At 47.8% G+C, this 18,462-nt stretch overlaps 1 protein-coding gene across 1 annotated transcript in view; it reads left to right on the top strand.

The window, feature by feature from the left end:
- LOC146959822 (kinesin heavy chain-like) overlaps positions 1–18,462 on the top strand; it is a 72,965-nt gene that overhangs the window by 29,625 nt on the left and 24,878 nt on the right. Inside the window, exons 6-9 of the mRNA XM_085772874.1 lie at positions 605–660; positions 1,728–1,815; positions 7,198–7,322; positions 17,675–17,779. Of these exons, the coding sequence (XP_085629000.1) occupies positions 605–660; positions 1,728–1,815; positions 7,198–7,322; positions 17,675–17,779 (374 nt within the window). The remainder of the gene's footprint in view (positions 1–604; positions 661–1,727; positions 1,816–7,197; positions 7,323–17,674; positions 17,780–18,462) is intronic.

The following is an 18,462-nucleotide window of genomic DNA, read 5'->3' as shown; positions in this document are numbered from 1 at the left end:
GTTTCATTAACCCTATAACTGCTGAGGTGACAGACCTCTACTCTGGAGAGACAGGAAGTTATTAATATTATTAAACATATTAATATTAAATCAGTTTCATTAACCCTCTAACTGCTGAGGTGACAGACCTCTACTCTGGAGAGACAGGAAGTTATTAATATTATTAAACATATTAATATTAAATCAGTTTCATTAACCCTATAACTGCTGAGGTGACAGACCTCTACTCTGGAGAGACAGGAAGTTATTAATATTATTAAACATATTAATATTAAATCAGTTTCATTAACCCTATAACTGCTGAGGTGACAGACCTCTACTCTGGAGAGACAGGAAGTTATTAATATTATTAAACATATTAATATTAAATCAGTTTCATTAACCCTCTAACTGCTGAGGTGACAGACCTCTACTCTGGAGAGACAGGAAGTAGAAGTTAGACACCGACGATCCAACAGGCAGCTACATGTAGATATCTGTGATGTCATGTGGACCTGTGATGTCACTGTGATGTCATGTGGACCTGTGATGTCACTGTGATGTCATGTGGACCTGTGATGTCACTGTGATGTCACTGTGATGTCACTGTGATGTCATGTTTCAGTGTCGAAGACCAACCTGGCCGTTCACGAGGACAAGAACCGAGTTCCTTTCGTCAAGGTGAGAGGACGTTTCATTATAGTACTGTTACTGCAGTATAAATACTGTTACTGCAGTATTATACTACTACTGCAGTAGTAGTAGTAGTAGATTACAGTAATAGATTACAGTAATAGATTACTCTCCTCCCTCAGGGCTGCACTGAGCGTTTTGTCTCCAGTCCTGATGAAGTGACAGTATTATAGTACTGCAGTAGTAGTAGTAGTAATAGATTACAGTAATAGATTACAGTAGTAGTAGTAGTAATAGATTACAGTAATAGATTACAGTAATAGATTACTCTCCTCCCTCAGGGCTGCACTGAGCGTTTTGTCTCCAGTCCTGATGAAGTGACAGTATTATAGTGCTGCAGTAGTAGTAGTAGTAGTAGATTACAGTAATAGATTACAGTAGTAGTAGTAGTAGTAATAGATTACAGTAATAGATTACAGTAATAGATTACTCTCCTCCCTCAGGGCTGCACTGAGCGTTTTGTCTCCAGTCCTGATGAAGTGACAGTATTATAGTACTGCAGTAGTAGTAGTAGTAGATTACAGTAATAGATTACAGTAGTAGTAGTAGTAGTAGTAGATTACAGTAATAGATTACAGTAATAGATTACTCTCCTCCCTCAGGGCTGCACTGAGCGTTTTGTCTCCAGTCCTGATGAAGTGACAGTATTATAGTACTGCAGTAGTAGTAGTAGTAGTAGATTACAGTAATAGATTACAGTAGTGGTAGTAGTAATAGATTACAGTAATAGATTACAGTAGTGGTAGTAGTAATAGATTACAGTAATAGATTACAGTAGTGGTAGTAGTAATAGATTACAGTAATAGATTACAGTAGTGGTAGTAGTAATAGATTACAGTAATAGATTACAGTAGTGGTAGTAGTAATAGATTACAGTAATAGATTACTCTCCTCCTCAGGGCTGCACTGAGCGTTTTGTCTCCAGTCCTGATGAAGTGACAGTATTATAGTACTGCAGTAGTAGTAGTAGTAGATCACAGTAATAGATTACAGTAGTAGTAGTAGTAGTAGATTACAGTAATAGATTACAGTAATAGATTACTCTCCTCCCTCAGGGCTGCACTGAGCGTTTTGTCTCCAGTCCTGATGAAGTGATGGACGTCATCGATGAGGGCAAAGCCAACAGACACGTCGCCGTGACCAGTGAGTAGTCTGTCTCCGTGGTAACCGCCTGTCTGTCTGTCTCCGTGGTAACCGTCTCTCTGTCTGTCTCCGTGGTAACCCGTCTGTCTGTCTGTCTCCGTGGTAACCCGTCTGTCTGTCTGTCTCCGTGGTAACCCGTCTGTCTGTCTGTCTCCGTGGTAACCCGTCTGTCTGTCTGTCTCCGTGGTAACCGTCTGTCTGTCTGTCTGTCTCCGTGGTAACCCGTCTGTCTGTCTGTCTCCGTGGTAACTAGGGGTGCACCGAATGGCATTTTTTGGCCGAAGCCGAATACCGAATAAAGTCAAAACGCTTGGCCGAATAACCGAATAATACCGAATACCGAAAGTGGTTATAAAGTTTTTAAATAAAATATTTTTTGAACTTAATTTTCAAAGAAAGTAAAAGTTTATTGACTAATCTGACAGTTTTTGAATATTCCAGTTGCCGTTGCTCATCAAAAAAGCACAACAAGTTAAATAAAGTTTTTCATTTATATCGGCCCATTGTGAGTGCTGAAAGATGCAACATCCCAACAAAACCCAGGTGTCTTTTCAAACAGTGGTTCCTAACCTTTCTGGGTCAGATTTTTTTAATTCATCAATTAGGCTACTAGACATTTCAGGCGACCTCATTTGAATTTCAGGCGACCCCACGTGGGGTCCCGACCCCAAGGTTGGAAACACTGTTGTAAAAGCTGTCGGCCACGGACGGAGTGGGCGACAGCTGGGACGAGGAGCTTTGGTTTTAACTGCTGCAGCGTCTCTCCCTCTCGTACTCAGCATGTTGTCACAGAATAGACCGATACCGATACTAGCGTCGGTAGGGGGCCCGATACTAGTGTCGGTAGGGGGCCGATACTAGCGTCGGTAGGGGGCCGATACTAGCGTCGGTAGGGGCCCGATACTAGCGTCGGTAGGGGCCCGATACTAGCGTCGGTAGGGGGCCGATACTAGCGTCGGTAGGGGGCCGATACTAGCGTCGGTAGGGGGCCGATACTAGTGTCGGTAGGGGGCCGATACTAGTGTCGGTAGGGGCCGATACTAGTGTCGGTAGGGGCCGATACTAGTGTCGGTAGGGGCCCGATACTAGCGTCGGTAGGGGCCCGATACCAGTGTCGGTAGGGGCCCGATACCAGTGTCGGTAGGGGCCCGATACTAGTGTCGGTAGGGGCCGATACTAGTGTCGGTAGGGGGCCGATACTAGTGTCGGTAGGGGGCCGATACTAGTGTCGGTAGGGGGCCCGATACTAGTGTCGGTAGGGGGCCGATACTAGTGTCGGTAGGGGGCCGATACCAGTGTCGGTAGGGGGCCGATAGGCACTAAAATGCCGGCATCGGTATCGACGAGTAAAAGAAATGAGGCACCGATGCCATTTACTGATATGAACGCTGCGCCTTGTGTCTTCTCTCGCCCGACACTCACTGCTGTGTGATCACACGTGTTCAGTGCATGCCAAGCCAAGTAAGGATGTAAACAATTCAATTCATTGCAGTTAATCCTTTTCAAGGAGTTTTTTGTGAAATGTAAACAAGCAAAGCGACATAAAGTAGCAGGATCTCTATTTAAATGTGTGCACCGCACTGAGCAGCGCACTGAGCAGCGCACTGAGCAGCGCACTGAGCACACAGGGGAGAGAGGAGGTGAGAAGAGACAACAACACTGTTACCTGCTGTATACTGGCCTCAGCCTGTACCATCGCTAAAACACAGAGACCAGTGTGTAACGAGTCAAAAAGCCGCCGTCACTGAGCTGCCAAACCGACGCGGGTCCGGTGTGTTTATCAAAGCTTGTTCGCCGTGCTCAGACACCGGTCGATTTGAGCTGCGTTCAGGCTGCAGTGACTTTTTCACTCGTTACACACTGGTCTGTGGCCAGTAGCCTATACAGCAGGTAACAGTGTTGTCTCTTTTCACCTCCTCTCTCCGTGTGCGGTGCGCACACATGTAAATAGAGATCCCGCTACGTTATGTCGGCGCGGCCGCTACCGGAGCTTAATTAAAAATTTTTTTAAAAAAGCGCTGGTTGCGGTGCAGCTGAGAGCAGCGGAGTTTCCTCTGCTGCAGCTGATCAGCTGACATGTGGTCAAGACGAAGCTACAGAGTAGACCTGTCACTGTCACAGGTGTCTCTCATCTCATCTCATTATGATAGGACTTCAACCTCAGAGCTCTGTCTTCAGACTGTCCTGACCTGTCCCTGAACATCACACATGGACAACATGGAGCTGCCTGTGTGATTGGTTACTGAGTTTATTAATGTTTACATCAGGCTGCGTTCAACCAATCAGTTTATGCTACTGTGATTTATGTATATACAGTAATCATTAGTGTAGTGGCAGGAAAGACCATTTCATGTATCAAATCTATTGTGTTGGTCAAGTCAGAGGAAAAATGTTTGGGGTGTGTTTACTGTTCCTAAATGTAAAAATGCGTTACATTGGACCCTCAACATTATTTAAAGGTTAAATAACGTGTTACTTAAACATTTTTACCAGGTAGGCAATAAAAAAGTTCTACTGGATTATAGTATTAGAAGAAAAAAAGCTCTTATATATTTTTTTTTCCAAACTGTGTGGTATCGGAACGGTATCAGTATCGGTATCGGCCGATACTGCATCGGTATCGGGGGCCAAAAAATGGTATCGGTGCAACACTACTGTTCAGGGTGTTTGGTTGTTAAATGATTCATTAAAAGGCGCGTTGCTACGGGAACGGTCCCTCACCCAGCCCTCTAGTGGCCGTGTCTCCGCTGCAGACAGGACGCACCGGCTCTTGGAGCGACGTGCAGCTCCCCCCCCCCTCCACTGCTCTGGTTGCTCTTGGAGCGACGTGCAGCGGTGCAGCTTCCCCCCCCTCCCCCCCCCTCCCCCCCCCCTCTGCTCTGGTTGCTGTTGGAGCGACGTGCAGCGGTGCAGCTTCCCCCCCCCCCCTCTGCTTGCTGTTGGAGCGACGTGCAGCGGTGCAGCTTCCCCCCCTCTGCTCTGGTTGCTGTTGGAGCGACGTGCAGCTGTGCAGCTCCCCCCCTCTGCTCTGGTTGCTGTTGGAGCGACGTGCAGCGGTGCAGCTTCCCCCCCCCCCCCACTGCTCTGGTTGCTGTTGGAGCGACGTGCAGCGGTGCAGCTCCCCCCCCACTGCTCTGGTTGCTGTTGGAGCGACGTGCAGCGGTGCAGCGGTGCAGCCCCCCCCCCTCTGCTCTGGTTGCTGTTGGAGCGACGTGCAGCGGTGCAGCTTCCCCCCCACTGCTCTGGTTGCTGTTGGAGCGACGTGCAGCGGCGCAGCTTCCCCCCCACTGCTCTGGTTGCTGTTGGAGCGACGTGCAGCGGTGCAGCTTCCCCCCCCCCTCTGCTCTGGTTGCTGTTGGAGCGACGTGCAGCGGTGCAGCTTCCCCCCCCCCCCCTCTGCTTGCTGTTGGAGCGACGTGCAGCGGTGCAGCCCCCCCCCCCCCACTGCTCTGGTTGCTGTTGGAGCGACGTGCAGCGGTGCAGCTTCCCCCCCCCTCTGCTCTGGTTGCTGTTGGAGCGACGTGCAGCGGTGCAGCTTCCCCCCCCCCTCTGCTCTGGTTGCTGTTGGAGCGACGTGCAGCGGTGCAGCCCCCCCCCCCCCCACTGCTCTGGTTGCTGTTGGAGCGACGTGCAGCGGTGCAGCCCCCCCCCCCCACTGCTCTGGTTGCTGTTGGAGCGACGTGCAGCGGTGCAGCCCCCCCCCCCCCACTGCTCTGGTTGCTGTTGGAGCGACGTGCAGCGGTGCAGCCCCCCCCCCCCCACTGCTCTGGTTGCTGTTGGAGCGACGTGCAGCGGTGCAGCCCCCCCCCCCCACTGCTCTGGTTGCTGTTGGAGCGACGTGCAGCGGTGCAGCCCCCCCCCCCCCACTGCTCTGGTTGCTGTTGGAGCGACGTGCAGCGGTGCAGCCCCCCCCCCCCACTGCTCTGGTTGCTGTTGGAGCGACGTGCAGCGGTGCAGCCCCCCCCCCCCCACTGCTCTGGTTGCTGTTGGAGCGACGTGCAGCGGTGCAGCGGTGCAGCCCCCCCCCCCTCTGCTCTGGTTGCTGTTGGAGCGACGTGCAGCGGTGCAGCTCCCCCCCTCTGCTCTGGTTGCTGTTGGAGCGACGTGCAGCGGTGCAGCTTCCCCCCCACTGCTCTGGTTGCTGTTGGAGCGACGTGCAGCGGCGCAGCTTCCCCCCCCCCCCCACTGCCTGGTTGCTGTTGGAGCGACGTGCAGCGGTGCAGCCCCCCCCCCCCCACTGCTCTGGTTGCTGTTGGAGCGACGTGCAGCGGTGCAGCCCCCCCCCCCCACTGCTCTGGTTGCTGTTGGAGCGACGTGCAGCGGTGCAGCTCCCCCCCACTGCTCTGGTTGCTGTTGGAGCGACGTGCAGCGGTGCAGCCCCCCCCCCCCACTGCTCTGGTTGCTGTTGGAGCGACGTGCAGCGGTGCAGCCCCCCCCCCCCCACTGCTCTGGTTGCTGTTGGAGCGACGTGCAGCGGTGCAGCCCCCCCCCCCCACTGCTCTGGTTGCTGTTGGAGCGACGTGCAGCGGGGCAGCTTCCCCCCCCCCCCACTGCTCTGGTTGCTGTTGTTTTTCCAGCAGTAGGAGTCTCTTACTAATAAAGCTCCATGGGGTTGAAGCTGCCGTTTCCATCGTCACGATCGCGTATTTATCAGACTTTTTTTTTGTTGTTTGTTGCTTTTTTTGCAATATTCGGCCGAATATATTCGGTTACTGAATATTCGGTGCATCCCTAATGGTAACCGTCTGTCTGTCTGTCTCCATGGTAACCGTCTGTCTGTCTGTCTCCATGGTAACCGTCTGTCTGTCTGTCTCCATGGTAACCGTCTCTCTGTCTCCATGGTAACCGTCTCTCTGTCCTCTGCAGACATGAATGAACACAGCTCTCTGTCTGTCTCCATGGTAACCGTCTGTCTGTCTGTCTCCGTGGTAACCGTCTCTCTCTGTCTGTCTGTCTCCATGGTAACCGTCTCTCTGTCTGTCTGTCTCCATGGTAACCGTCTCTCTCTGTCTGTCTGTCTCCGTGGTAACCGTCTCTCTGTCTGTCTGTCTCCATGGTAACCGTCTCTCTCTGTCTGTCTGTCTCCATGGTAACCGTCTCTCTCTGTCTGTCTGTCTCCATGGTAACCGTCCGTCTGTCTGTCCTCTCCAGACATGAATGAACACAGCTCTCTGTCTGTCTGTCTCCATGGTAACCGTCTCTCTCTGTCTGTCTGTCTCCATGGTAACCGTCTCTCTGTCTGTCTGTCTCCATGGTAACCGTCTCTCTCTGTCTGTCTGTCTCCGTGGTAACCGTCTCTCTCTCTCTCTCTCTGTCTCCATGGTAACCGTCTCTCTCTCTCTCTCTCTGTCTCCGTGGTAACCGTCTCTCTGTCCTCTCCAGACATGAATGAACACAGCTCACGCAGCCACAGCATCTTCCTGATCAGCATCAAGCAGGAAAACACTGAGACAGAGACGAAGCTGTCGGGGAAACTTTACCTGGTCGACCTGGCCGGCAGCGAGAAGGTATATACATATATATACTCATATACTGTACATATATATACACATATATACATATATGTTGTGCTCTAGCACAACTAAAGAGAAAGTGTAATTATGTCTCGCACGGGGAAACCATTTAATGTTGTGCTCTAACACAACTTATAAGAAAAGGTGTTAAGATTATTTAGATGCCTCACAACGGAAGCACCATTTATGTTGGGGTTATACCAACTATAAGTAAAGTTATTATTAAGAGGGTTATTGGCTATCAAATTAGTAAAATATCAATACCAAAATATTAATAATTACTATAAAAATTATTAATGGGATTTAATTTTATTAAATCCACCTCGGGGCACCAGACAGCCAATGTACCAAAGTCAGTCTCATAAGGGTGTGCTAACTATTAATATAGAACCTTGTTTAATGATTAAATTAATAATTATAAACAAATTAACATTATCAATAGCTGCAAAGTTGAAGGATTTAGAAGTTCTACTGCGTAGAGGTTGGCATACTCACTATTGTACAACATTAACAGACAAGTAAAGTTTCAAGGAAGTTTATTGGACGCATCTAGAAAATGGAATAACAAAACATGAAACTAAGACAAGCTACATACACTATGTACACGTGTGTGTGTGCGTGTGTGTGTGTGTGTGTGTGTGTTGGTGAGAGTGTATGGCTATGTGTCAGTGAGGTGTGAAGTGTGACCTCAGACAATGGAAAAGATGGAGGATGGTTGCCTTGTCCTGAGACAAAGGGGGTTACAACCAAATGGCCTCCAAGATGGCCTCTAAGGCCAACCACATGTGATGTGGGGGAGGTGAACAAAGGTGTGTCCTTTGTTCAACGCTCAAGTTGCATGTTAAACATAGGTTAACTGAATATGAGACTATAGCTGACAACAACAAAGCAACAACAACAAAACTCAAGTATTTTAACTGATTTCAATCAATACATACATTGGCATGGTTGAAGTACTCTATGCTTAGTCAAGGTGCAAGGTAATCTAACTAGGCCCAGTTACGTTACCAAGTCACATGAAGGCGAGAAGATCCCGGTGCTGGTGGGGATCCTGCGGTTGCAGGGTTGCCGGTCCTGTTGCGGTTTGTCAAGTCCAGTGATTGTGTCTTTGTCCAGTGAACTACAGCCGCCCTGGCTGTGTAGTTTGAGTTCTGTTGAGGAGAGTCCTTGGTTGCTTGCTTTGTTTTGTGTTGTGGCTCCGTTGACTCAACTAGCAGAGCTTGCGTCGTGTTAGCTGGTTCCTTTTCTTTAATCCGTTGGTAGGCACTCGCGGCGCTACCAGTGGAGGCGTCTGCCTTTGGCCAGGCCTCATGGAGATTGGAGAGCTGTAGCAGTAGCTCCAGGTGAGGAGCTGAGAGGAGCGGCAGCTCCTGCTGAAGAGCGGGGAAGAGAAGAGGGCGAAGAGAGAGAGAGAAGAAGCGAACTTCTCCTTTTTATATGGCCTGTGACCTCACAGGTCCTGGGGCCATACCTGACCAATGGGGGGTCAGTAGTGGAGGTTCCACACCTAGGTGTGAAAAGGTGAAGGACGCTGGGAGGCTGAGTTCAATGGTTTTCCTTTGTCTGGGAGACAAAGAAGCCATGCAGTCTTATACTCCATTTTGACTGGGCTGAGTCCCAACATCCCCCTTTTGGTCTCAGGATCTCACGTGATGTGTGATCCTGTGAGCACCATAGTCCATAGTCCATTCAAAATGTCTGGGCAGTTCACAAACCAACTGGGCATTTGGTTTCTATCTATCTTGACTAAGCATAGACAGACTACAGAACAAAATCCACTTACATACAGAATGAAACATAACACACAACAAATAACATCTTCTAGTTATTCATAAGTGTAAGTGATGCTATGGTGAGAAAGGGTGTGGCACCTGGAATGACATGTCATTATAGGTGTCTAACAGTGAATACAATGCCATTAATAAGATACTGCAGAGGAGTCGATCCAAGATTACTTGCAGAAATCACAGTGATGGCTGAATCAAATCAGAATTTGCTGCTGTTGCTAACAAAACCATGCTGAGCTCTAACTGTAAGGAAATCAAGGAATTCTGCACTAGTACTTGTTTGACTGTCTGTGGTGTGAGGAGGAAGCTCTGGAGCTTTTGTGTCTTTGGTGTTTCCTCACACATGGCTCAGGGCTGTAACGCTCCTGGTAGCTGGAGACAGAGAGGCATTCAGAAGCACTGTCACTATCTGAAAGGTGCTGACCATGTTTTACACTGTGGTCAGAGATGATGGGGCTATCATCTGATTGCTCATAGTTTTGGGCCACAATTTGAGCATAAGGCTTCCTACAGCTTCTACCGTGTGAATGCCTATCTCTATGCAGCTGGTGGACACGGCGGTTGCGCTCAGTGTCTGGACGTGGCCGACTGTCACCCCCCTTTGGCGTGTTGCGAGGGTGAGGTCTTGAGCTTGCAGGTCTGTGTGACACATGGGTGTTTGAGCTGCTGGGCTCAGTTGTTTGCCCCCGTGTCTTGAAAGAGACTAGAGTCTCCCAGGTCACATATGTCATCTTCCGAACTTCATGCATTGAGAGCTCACCCTTCCTTGTCATGAGTGCAACCTGCATGTATATTGAGGGGTGAAGATTTTTCACAAACATAGACTTAAAAAGGGGGCTTTCCTCCATGCCTGGTGCATTCTTTCCTTGAAAATATGCATGTCTGAAACGTTTGTAAAAGTTTCTGGGGTGCTCAAGACGGGAGTGTTTAATTTGAGAAGCTGCAACTATTCCTGAGACCTCATCAACAGGGGAAGAAAACTCATCTAACAGTGCTTGACAAAGATCATGGTAGTTGTCTCTGACTCTGGGAGGAAGTGACTGCATGAACTTGTGAACAGCTTTTGAGCTGGTTTTCCACACAAGTTTGACTTTCTCCCTGTGGGTAGCGCTTGGTAAGTCAACTAGGCTGTGGTCCAGTTCACTGAGGTAATCATCAATGTTATGATTACCATTGTCAGGATCAAAGAATTGTAAGTCCTTAGCTAGGAACTCAAGCACTTCAAGGCGGGGATACTGGGTGGTCCTGTCAGATGAAGGCGAGACTAAGCTATCCTGGACATCTACCGCCTGTGCTCTGGGTCTTACAGGTGGGAAGACAGGGACTGAACCCCTGTCATCCCTCTCCTGGTGTTGCAGGGAAGAGGATGAACAGTCCTGAAATGCTCTAGTCCCCCCTTTGGAGGGCTGAGCACGGGTGAAAGCATAGTTAACTGGCTGAGAATGGGGTGCAGTATATACACTAGATGATACACTACATGTCTCTTCACTATCTACGTGAGAAAGATGGGAAGCCAGGTGGCTGTTACCTCTGCACCTTAGTGGAGGTTGGGGAGCTGACTTAGTTCCCAAGGATTTCAGGTCAGGTGGGAAATGTTCCCATCTGCATGGAGAAGGAGTTAACCTTTCTCCAAGGGAGGAGTGTGAATCAGAGTAACCTGAATCACTTTGTCTGAAAGACTGTGGAGAGTCAGAGCGTTCTGACCTAAGTTTAAACAACTCCTCCTTCTGTGAACAGAGATCTAACTCTGCTGAGTGCAAATTTTCTAGGTAACGTAAAGCTTTCTGGTTTGCTGTCTTTACTTCTTGAAGTAGACTAGCATTTTGCACTCTCAGGGACTCTACCTCTTGTTCCAGAGTTGCTTTGGTCTGAGCTGAAAGACTGGTCTGTCTGTGGCAGATCAGAAGCATGCATCGTAACAACGGGCCCTTGGATGCTCTCTGAGCATCCCATCTGTCATTGAGTAGCAAGTCCAATTCTTTCCTACACTCACTGAGATTCAACTTGTTGATGAGTTCAGAGTAGCCGGGTTTTAGGCTCTGAGCCAGGGCAAACATGAACTGCTCTACAGAGGGGTTCTCCATTGTTACTCTGGGAGGTGAGATTAAGCAAATCTGAGAAACCTATAAAGCAAAGCAAATTGTTTGCAGCGGTGTTGCGTGGCAGACACCTTGTAGTGTAGCTTTGGCTATGCACTACTCAAGTGGTTTCTTACAGTAACTCAAGCTGGGAGTGACAGCAAGGTACAAAACTTCACAGGGCTGGCAGCACACTGTGGCTCTATCTTCAAGCTCTATTCTTAATCAGGTTGAAATGCATGGCAGTGACAACCGGTACAAGCTCTCTAGGTTACACAGGGCCGGTGGCACGCTGTGTCTTAAAGTTAAGGGTCAGGGGAGCACTTAGCTAAACAACCAATTTTGACAGAACAAAGTAGCATTGAATACGTGGTATTCAAATGCGGGACAGGAATTCTTAAAGTTCCTACAGAGAAGACTCAACTGGAAAGACTAGCAACAGTCGCAAATTCTTGATGCAGCACAATGGGCTTAATTCTCAAAAGAGTTTTAGCAAAACTCAGGAATAAATCAAAATTCAGCACCATTCACTTTCTGCATGTAAAGTCAGATGTCTACTCGTGTAGCAGACTAGCTCTGTTTTATGTGAACTTTTGGTTAGTTCAGTTTTGGATTTCACTTTCAGTAATGTCCAAACTTTTGCTCAAAATTAATATTGTACAAATGTGAATAAATGCCAACAGTACACAGCCTCGGACGGGACACCATTTATGTTGTGCTCTAGCACAACTAAAGAGAAAGTGTAATTATGTCTCGCACGGGGAAACCATTTAATGTTGTGCTCTAACACAACTTATAAGAAAAGGTGTTAAGATTATTTAGATGCCTCACAACGGAAGCACCATTTATGTTGGGGTTATACCAACTATAAGTAAAGTTATTATTAAGAGGGTTATTGGCTATCAAATTAGTAAAATATCAATACCAAAATATTAATAATTACTATAAAAATTATTAATGGGATTTAATTTTATTAAATCCACCTCGGGGCACCAGACAGCCAATGTACCAAAGTCAGTCTCATAAGGGTGTGCTAACTATTAATATAGAACCTTGTTTAATGATTAAGTTAATAATTATTAACAAAATAACATTATCAATAGCTGCAAAGTTGAAGGATTTAGAAGTTCTACTGCGTAGAGGTTGGCATACTCACTATTGTACAACATTAACAGACAAGTAAAGTTTCAAGGAAGTTTATTGGACGCATCTAGAAAATGGAATAACAAAACATGAAACTAAGACAAGCTACATACACTATGTACACGTGTGTGTGTGTGTGTGTGTGTGTTGGTGAGAGTGTATGGCTATGTGTCAGTGAGGTGTGAAGTGTGACCTCAGACAATGGAAAAGATGGAGGATGGTTGCCTTGTCCTGAGACAAAGGGGGTTACAACCAAATGGCCTCCAAGATGGCCTCTAAGGCCAACCACATGTGATGTGGGGGAGGTGAACAAAGGTGTGTCCTTTGTTCAACGCTCAAGTTGCATGTTAAACATAGGTTAACTGAATATGAGACTATAGCTGACAACAACAAAGCAACAACAACAAAACTCAAGTATTTTAACTGATTTCAATCAATACATACATTGGCATGGTTGAAGTACTCTATGCTTAGTCAAGGTGCAAGGTAATCTAACTAGGCCCAGTTACGTTACCAAGTCACATGAAGGCGAGAAGATCCCGGTGCTGGTGGGGATCCTGCGGTTGCAGGGTTGCCGGTCCTGTTGCGGTTTGTCAAGTCCAGTGATTGTGTCTTTGTCCAGTGAACTACAGCCGCCCTGGCTGTGTAGTTTGAGTTCTGTTGAGGAGAGTCCTTGGTTGCTTGCTTTGTTTTGTGTTGTGGCTCCGTTGACTCAACTAGCAGAGCTTGCGTCGTGTTAGCTGGTTCCTTTTCTTTAATCCGTTGGTAGGCACTCGCGGCGCTACCAGTGGAGGCGTCTGCCTTTGGCCAGGCCTCATGGAGATTGGAGAGCTGTAGCAGTAGCTCCAGGTGAGGAGCTGAGAGGAGCGGCAGCTCCTGCTGAAGAGCGGGGAAGAGAAGAGGGCGAAGAGAGAGAGAGAAGAAGCGAACTTCTCCTTTTTATATGGCCTGTGACCTCACAGGTCCTGGGGCCATACCTGACCAATGGGGGGTCAGTAGTGGAGGTTCCACACCTAGGTGTGAAAAGGTGAAGGACGCTGGGAGGCTGAGTTCAATGGTTTTCCTTTGTCTGGGAGACAAAGAAGCCATGCAGTCTTATACTCCATTTTGACTGGGCTGAGTCCCAACATATATATATATGTATATGTGGCTGTGGGCGGCTGTGGCTCAGGAGGTAGAGCGGGTCGTCCACTAACCGGAAGGTCGGTGGTTCGATTCCAGGCTCCTCCTGGCGACATGTCGAAGTGTCCTTGGGCAAGACACTGAACCCACACTTGCCCCCCGATGTGTCCATCGGGGCATGAATGTGTGTGAATGGTTAGATTCCTGCGCTACAGCGCTGTATGAATGTGTGTGAAAGGGTGAATGTGACCTACAGTGTAAAGCGCTTTGAGTGGTCCAAGAGACTAGAAAAGCGCTATATAAGTGCAAGTCCATTTACCATTTACCATTTATATCAGTGGCGGCTGGTGAAAAATATTCTAGGTGGGGCTGTTTGTCCCTTAAGTTTTTGGTGACCATCTTGATAAAAGAACCCCATACCAATTTTTAGGGATAAACATTAATTATTTATTTGCCTTTGATAAATCAGCAGTTTGACAGATAATGACAATGAACAAACAGTTGTCTTTCACTGGTGGCACACAGTGGACGTGAAATATACAGCAGTGATTAATGTTAACTATAGACAAAGTGTGACAGGAACACTATAGGAGGAGCATAACGTGATTAAGTTTAGTCTGACCTGATGTGAGATGTTAACTGCTGCATTATCAGGTTTGATGACGAGTCTAACTGTGAACGTACTGGTCACACCTGTAAACATATTGAACAGTGCTGCAGCCTGATGCTCCGCATCACAGACGTCCTGTCACAGCCTGGGTGAGTAGTTTCCCCTGGTGTCACTCAGGAATAACAGTGTCCAGTCCAGTGTCCCAGAAGCTGGATGAACTAATAAAAACGCTCTCGGACGAGCTGTGAACGCACCGCGGACCAACCAACAGCATGTAGTCCAAAAGTTGTCTCCGAGCATCAAGAGAGAGCAGTCTCTGACGTGCCGGTTAACGGTGCTCCGGTCCTCCGGTGCTCCTCTCACACACTACGGCCTCCTGTCACATCATAACAGCCTCCCGCCACCGGCCCACAGAGTTTTATCCACCTGTTCGTTGTATTTCCTCACCGTGAAACTGTGTTTTTCATCCAGCTGTGAAGCTCTGCTGCTAGTCCTGACTTCTGCCTAGCTTGGCTAACATTAGCTGACAGCACCGTTCATGTGTCCCTTGAGAGTTCATTTTTGTAATCCGTTCAGATAAATAGGTCTCTAACTCCAGTAACAGCCCCTGTGGTATCTGTCCTCACTGTTTTAAAAAAGTAAATTATACGGGAAACAGAATTTGAAACTGATGAAAACTCCGCAGCCATCCTGCTACCGAGGACAGCTCCTCGGTTAATTTCCCCCTCGATTTCTGGTTGCCACGGGAGACCAAAATGTTGGTTTGGGGCGATATTTTCTGCGCCCCAAAGGCTTAAAATCCGACGACGCTGATTGGCTAAATTACCTGTTGCTCCGTATATTTTTTACTTAGCAACAGTCACTGATTGGCTGAGCCGGTACACTGCTCGGGCGACTTCTCCAGCGCCCCAGACACAGAGCGATAGATATAACAGAGACAGTAATGAACCTGTAGGCAAATTAGCCTCTAAATAATGGTTTAATTTTATATACAGCTCGATTTTAAGAATTCCTATCACATTCACAGGTACAATAAGAAAAAAATATTAATTTTAAATTATTATTTTGAAAAAAATAATAATCATTAAAATTCGCTTTTCATCAGGGGGGGGCGGCGCCCGAGCGCCCTCTATTGACCAGCCGCCACTGATATATATATATATACTGTATACATATATGCATAACGGGAGGGTTTTAACAGCTGACGTCCTGCTGTTAGCTTAGCTGCTGCTGTTAGCTGTCAGCAGCAGCTAAGCTAACAACTACGACAACCATGACTAATTACAGTAACGTGCACACAGAAATAGTAATGTTTGTTCAATAATTCGTTTTCTAGTCTTAACAAACATCAGATTTAGTCAAAACGGTTTTGGCAGCCCGGAGCCCCCACATTTGGTACCTACACAGGTCAGACCCCACCCCCCTTCACTGTGGTGTACCCCAAGGCTCCGTCCTGGCCCCTCTCCTATTGGCCCTCTACCTGCTCCCTCAGTCATATCACCAGAAAGTTTCCAGGCATCTCCCATCACTGCTATGCTGATGACATCCAGCTCCATCTATCATTCAACCCTGAAAACGTAGAGCCTCAGCATCCTCAGTGATTGCCTGGCAGCTATTGAGGGCTGGTTGGCCAAAAACCTCCTGCAGTTAAACACCACCAACAGAGGTCCTAATCATGGCATCTGACAGTGTTACAGCCGAGGTCCAAGAACATCTGGGTCCCCTCAAAAACCACATCCATACCGACATCAGGAACCTCGGGGTGCAACTCGACCAATCCATGCACCTAGACAAACATGTAAAATCACTATCCAGAAACTGCTTTTTCCATCTGAGAAACATCTCCAAACTCCGCTCCATAGTCTCTCACTCGGAATTAGAAATGGCAATTCATGCTTTCATCTCATCTAGACTGGACTAATTCATTATTCACATGCCTCAATCAGTCATCCATCGACCGCCTTCAACTCATCCAAAACGCAGCAGCCAGACTTCTCACCCGGTCAAAAAAGTCCTGTCACATCACTCCCATACTCGCCTCGTTGCCCTGGTTACCAATATCCTTCAGAATTCAATTTAAAGGGACAGTATGGGACATTTACCCCCATCTAGCGGTGCGGTTGCATGTCGGCACGTATTCTTGCTGTTGCGTTTACGTAAACTCGGGCAGAAGTCAGAAAAACAACACACGCTGCATGTATCAGGATAAACAAGCCTCTATGTAAACAAACGGCGTGACAATATGTTGTCATGGCGATGTCGTATTGTTTACCCGACCCACGTTTTACCGGCTTTCTCTCGTCGAGTAAAATAACATCCGGTCGGTTTGCCGACGGCGTCGCTCACGGCGTCATTCAGGTGTCTGACTGCACCTGAAGGCAACACCAGTGCCTCCGTCCTTCCTCACACTAGCTACACGGTGGTGACAGTTTTAACAGGCGCTGTCTGGAAAACTTTCTCCCCGAGCCGAGAAGCTCCGGCGGCCCGAGTTTGTGGTTACTGACGGCCACGGTGACACTGAACGTAAAACATGGCGATTCAACATGGCAGAGAAGGTTCGGTGAACCCCCCCTGTATGTTTGTAACGACTTGTAACATCTCATTCTAAGGTACGAGAAAGCGCTCGTTTGTATGCGGGCGCGATTCCACTTCAGTGAAATACGTATTTATGAAAGCGATATTTGATTTTTGTCAATAAAAAGCCAATAAAGTCCCATACTGTCCCTTTAAGGTTTTACTGCTTACATACAAAGCTTTCTATGGCCAAGCTGTGACCTCATTCACCACCACACCCCCCGTCGTTCCCTCAGATCAGCAGACCAGGGCCTCCTGTCAGTCCCTCGGACCCGTCTGAAAACCAAGGGGGACCGGTCCTTTGGGGCAGTGGCCTCGAAGCTGTGGAACGTGCTCCCACTGGAGCTAAGATTTGCCCAGTCGGCAGACTGTTTCAAGGGTCAACTGAAGACTTTTCTGTTTAAAAGGGCTTTTGGGTGTTAGATGCTGTGGGATGTGACTCACCTCTCATTGAACATGGTTTTTGATGTGAAGCACTCTGTGTATTCGTACTGAGAAGGGTGCTATACAAATAAAGTACTTACTTACTTACTTACTACACCGGTGGCTAACGCTACCAGTTAGCCGCTAACGCTACCAGTTAGCCGCTCGCTAGAACCAGTGGCTAACGCTACCAGTTAGCCGCTCGCTAGAACCGGTGGCTAATGCTACCAGTTAGCCGCTAACGCTACCAGTTAGCCGCTCGCTAGAACCGGTGGCTAATGCTACCAGTTAGCCGCTAACGCTACCAGTTAGCCGCTCGCTAGACTGCTACTAAAACCCACTTCCGTTGTGGTGTGACGCAATGAATCATGGGAAAATAAAGTGGTGGATAAACTCCAGCTGCATGATGATGATGATGATGATGATGATGATGATGATGATGATGATGGTGATGATGATGATGATGATGATGATGATGATGATGATGATGATGATGGTGATGATGATGATGATGATGATGATGGTGATGATGATGATGATGATGATGATGATGGTGATGATGATGGTGATGATGATGATGATCACCATGGTTACGATGATGTCATGCAGGTCAGTAAAACCGGAGCTGAAGGTTCCGTGTTGGACGAAGCCAAAAACATCAACAAGTCTCTGTCGGCGCTCGGCAACGTGATCGCTGCTCTGAGTGAAGGAACGGTGAGTACACAACTACACAACTACTACACAACTACATCTACACACAACTACACAACTACTACACAACTACACAACTACATCTACACACATCTACACACAACTACACAACTACTACACAACTACACGACTACAGACAGCTCGGCAACATGATCGCTGCTCTGAGTGAAGGAACGGTGAGTCACAGACACACAACTACTACACAACTACATCTACACACAACTACTACACAACTACATCTACACACATCTACACACAACTACACAACTACTACACAACTACACGACTACAGACAGCTCGGCAACGTGATCGCTGCTCTGAGTGAAGGAACGGTGAGTACACAACTACTACACAACTACATCTACACACAACTACACAACTGCAACTACATCTACACACAGCTACACAACTACAACTACAGAGACTCAGGGTGTTTTCACACATGTGTAGTGCAGCACCAAATGTTTCATGTTTCAGTTAGTGCGGTTGCTTTCACACCTGCTTTTTGTCACTCGGGACCAAACTTGGAGAACGTCGCGTCTCCATGACGACCGGCTGAAACCTGGAAGCGCTGATTGATAAAACTTTCATGATGGAGACTCCAGTAGCTCTGGTCATTTATTTCTAGATTGTTTCATGTATAACTCTGTTTGGTACTTCCGTTCACCCAGCTCGGTCCCGTTAGT

The sequence above is a fragment of the Trachurus japonicus genome, unplaced genomic scaffold (genome assembly GCF_045865225.1).
Source record: "Trachurus japonicus isolate A0001 unplaced genomic scaffold, Traja_1.0 AP031020.1".
In the NCBI taxonomy this organism is placed as follows: domain Eukaryota; kingdom Metazoa; phylum Chordata; class Actinopteri; order Carangiformes; family Carangidae; genus Trachurus; species Trachurus japonicus.
This window is presented reverse-complemented; position numbering and strand designations above follow the sequence as displayed.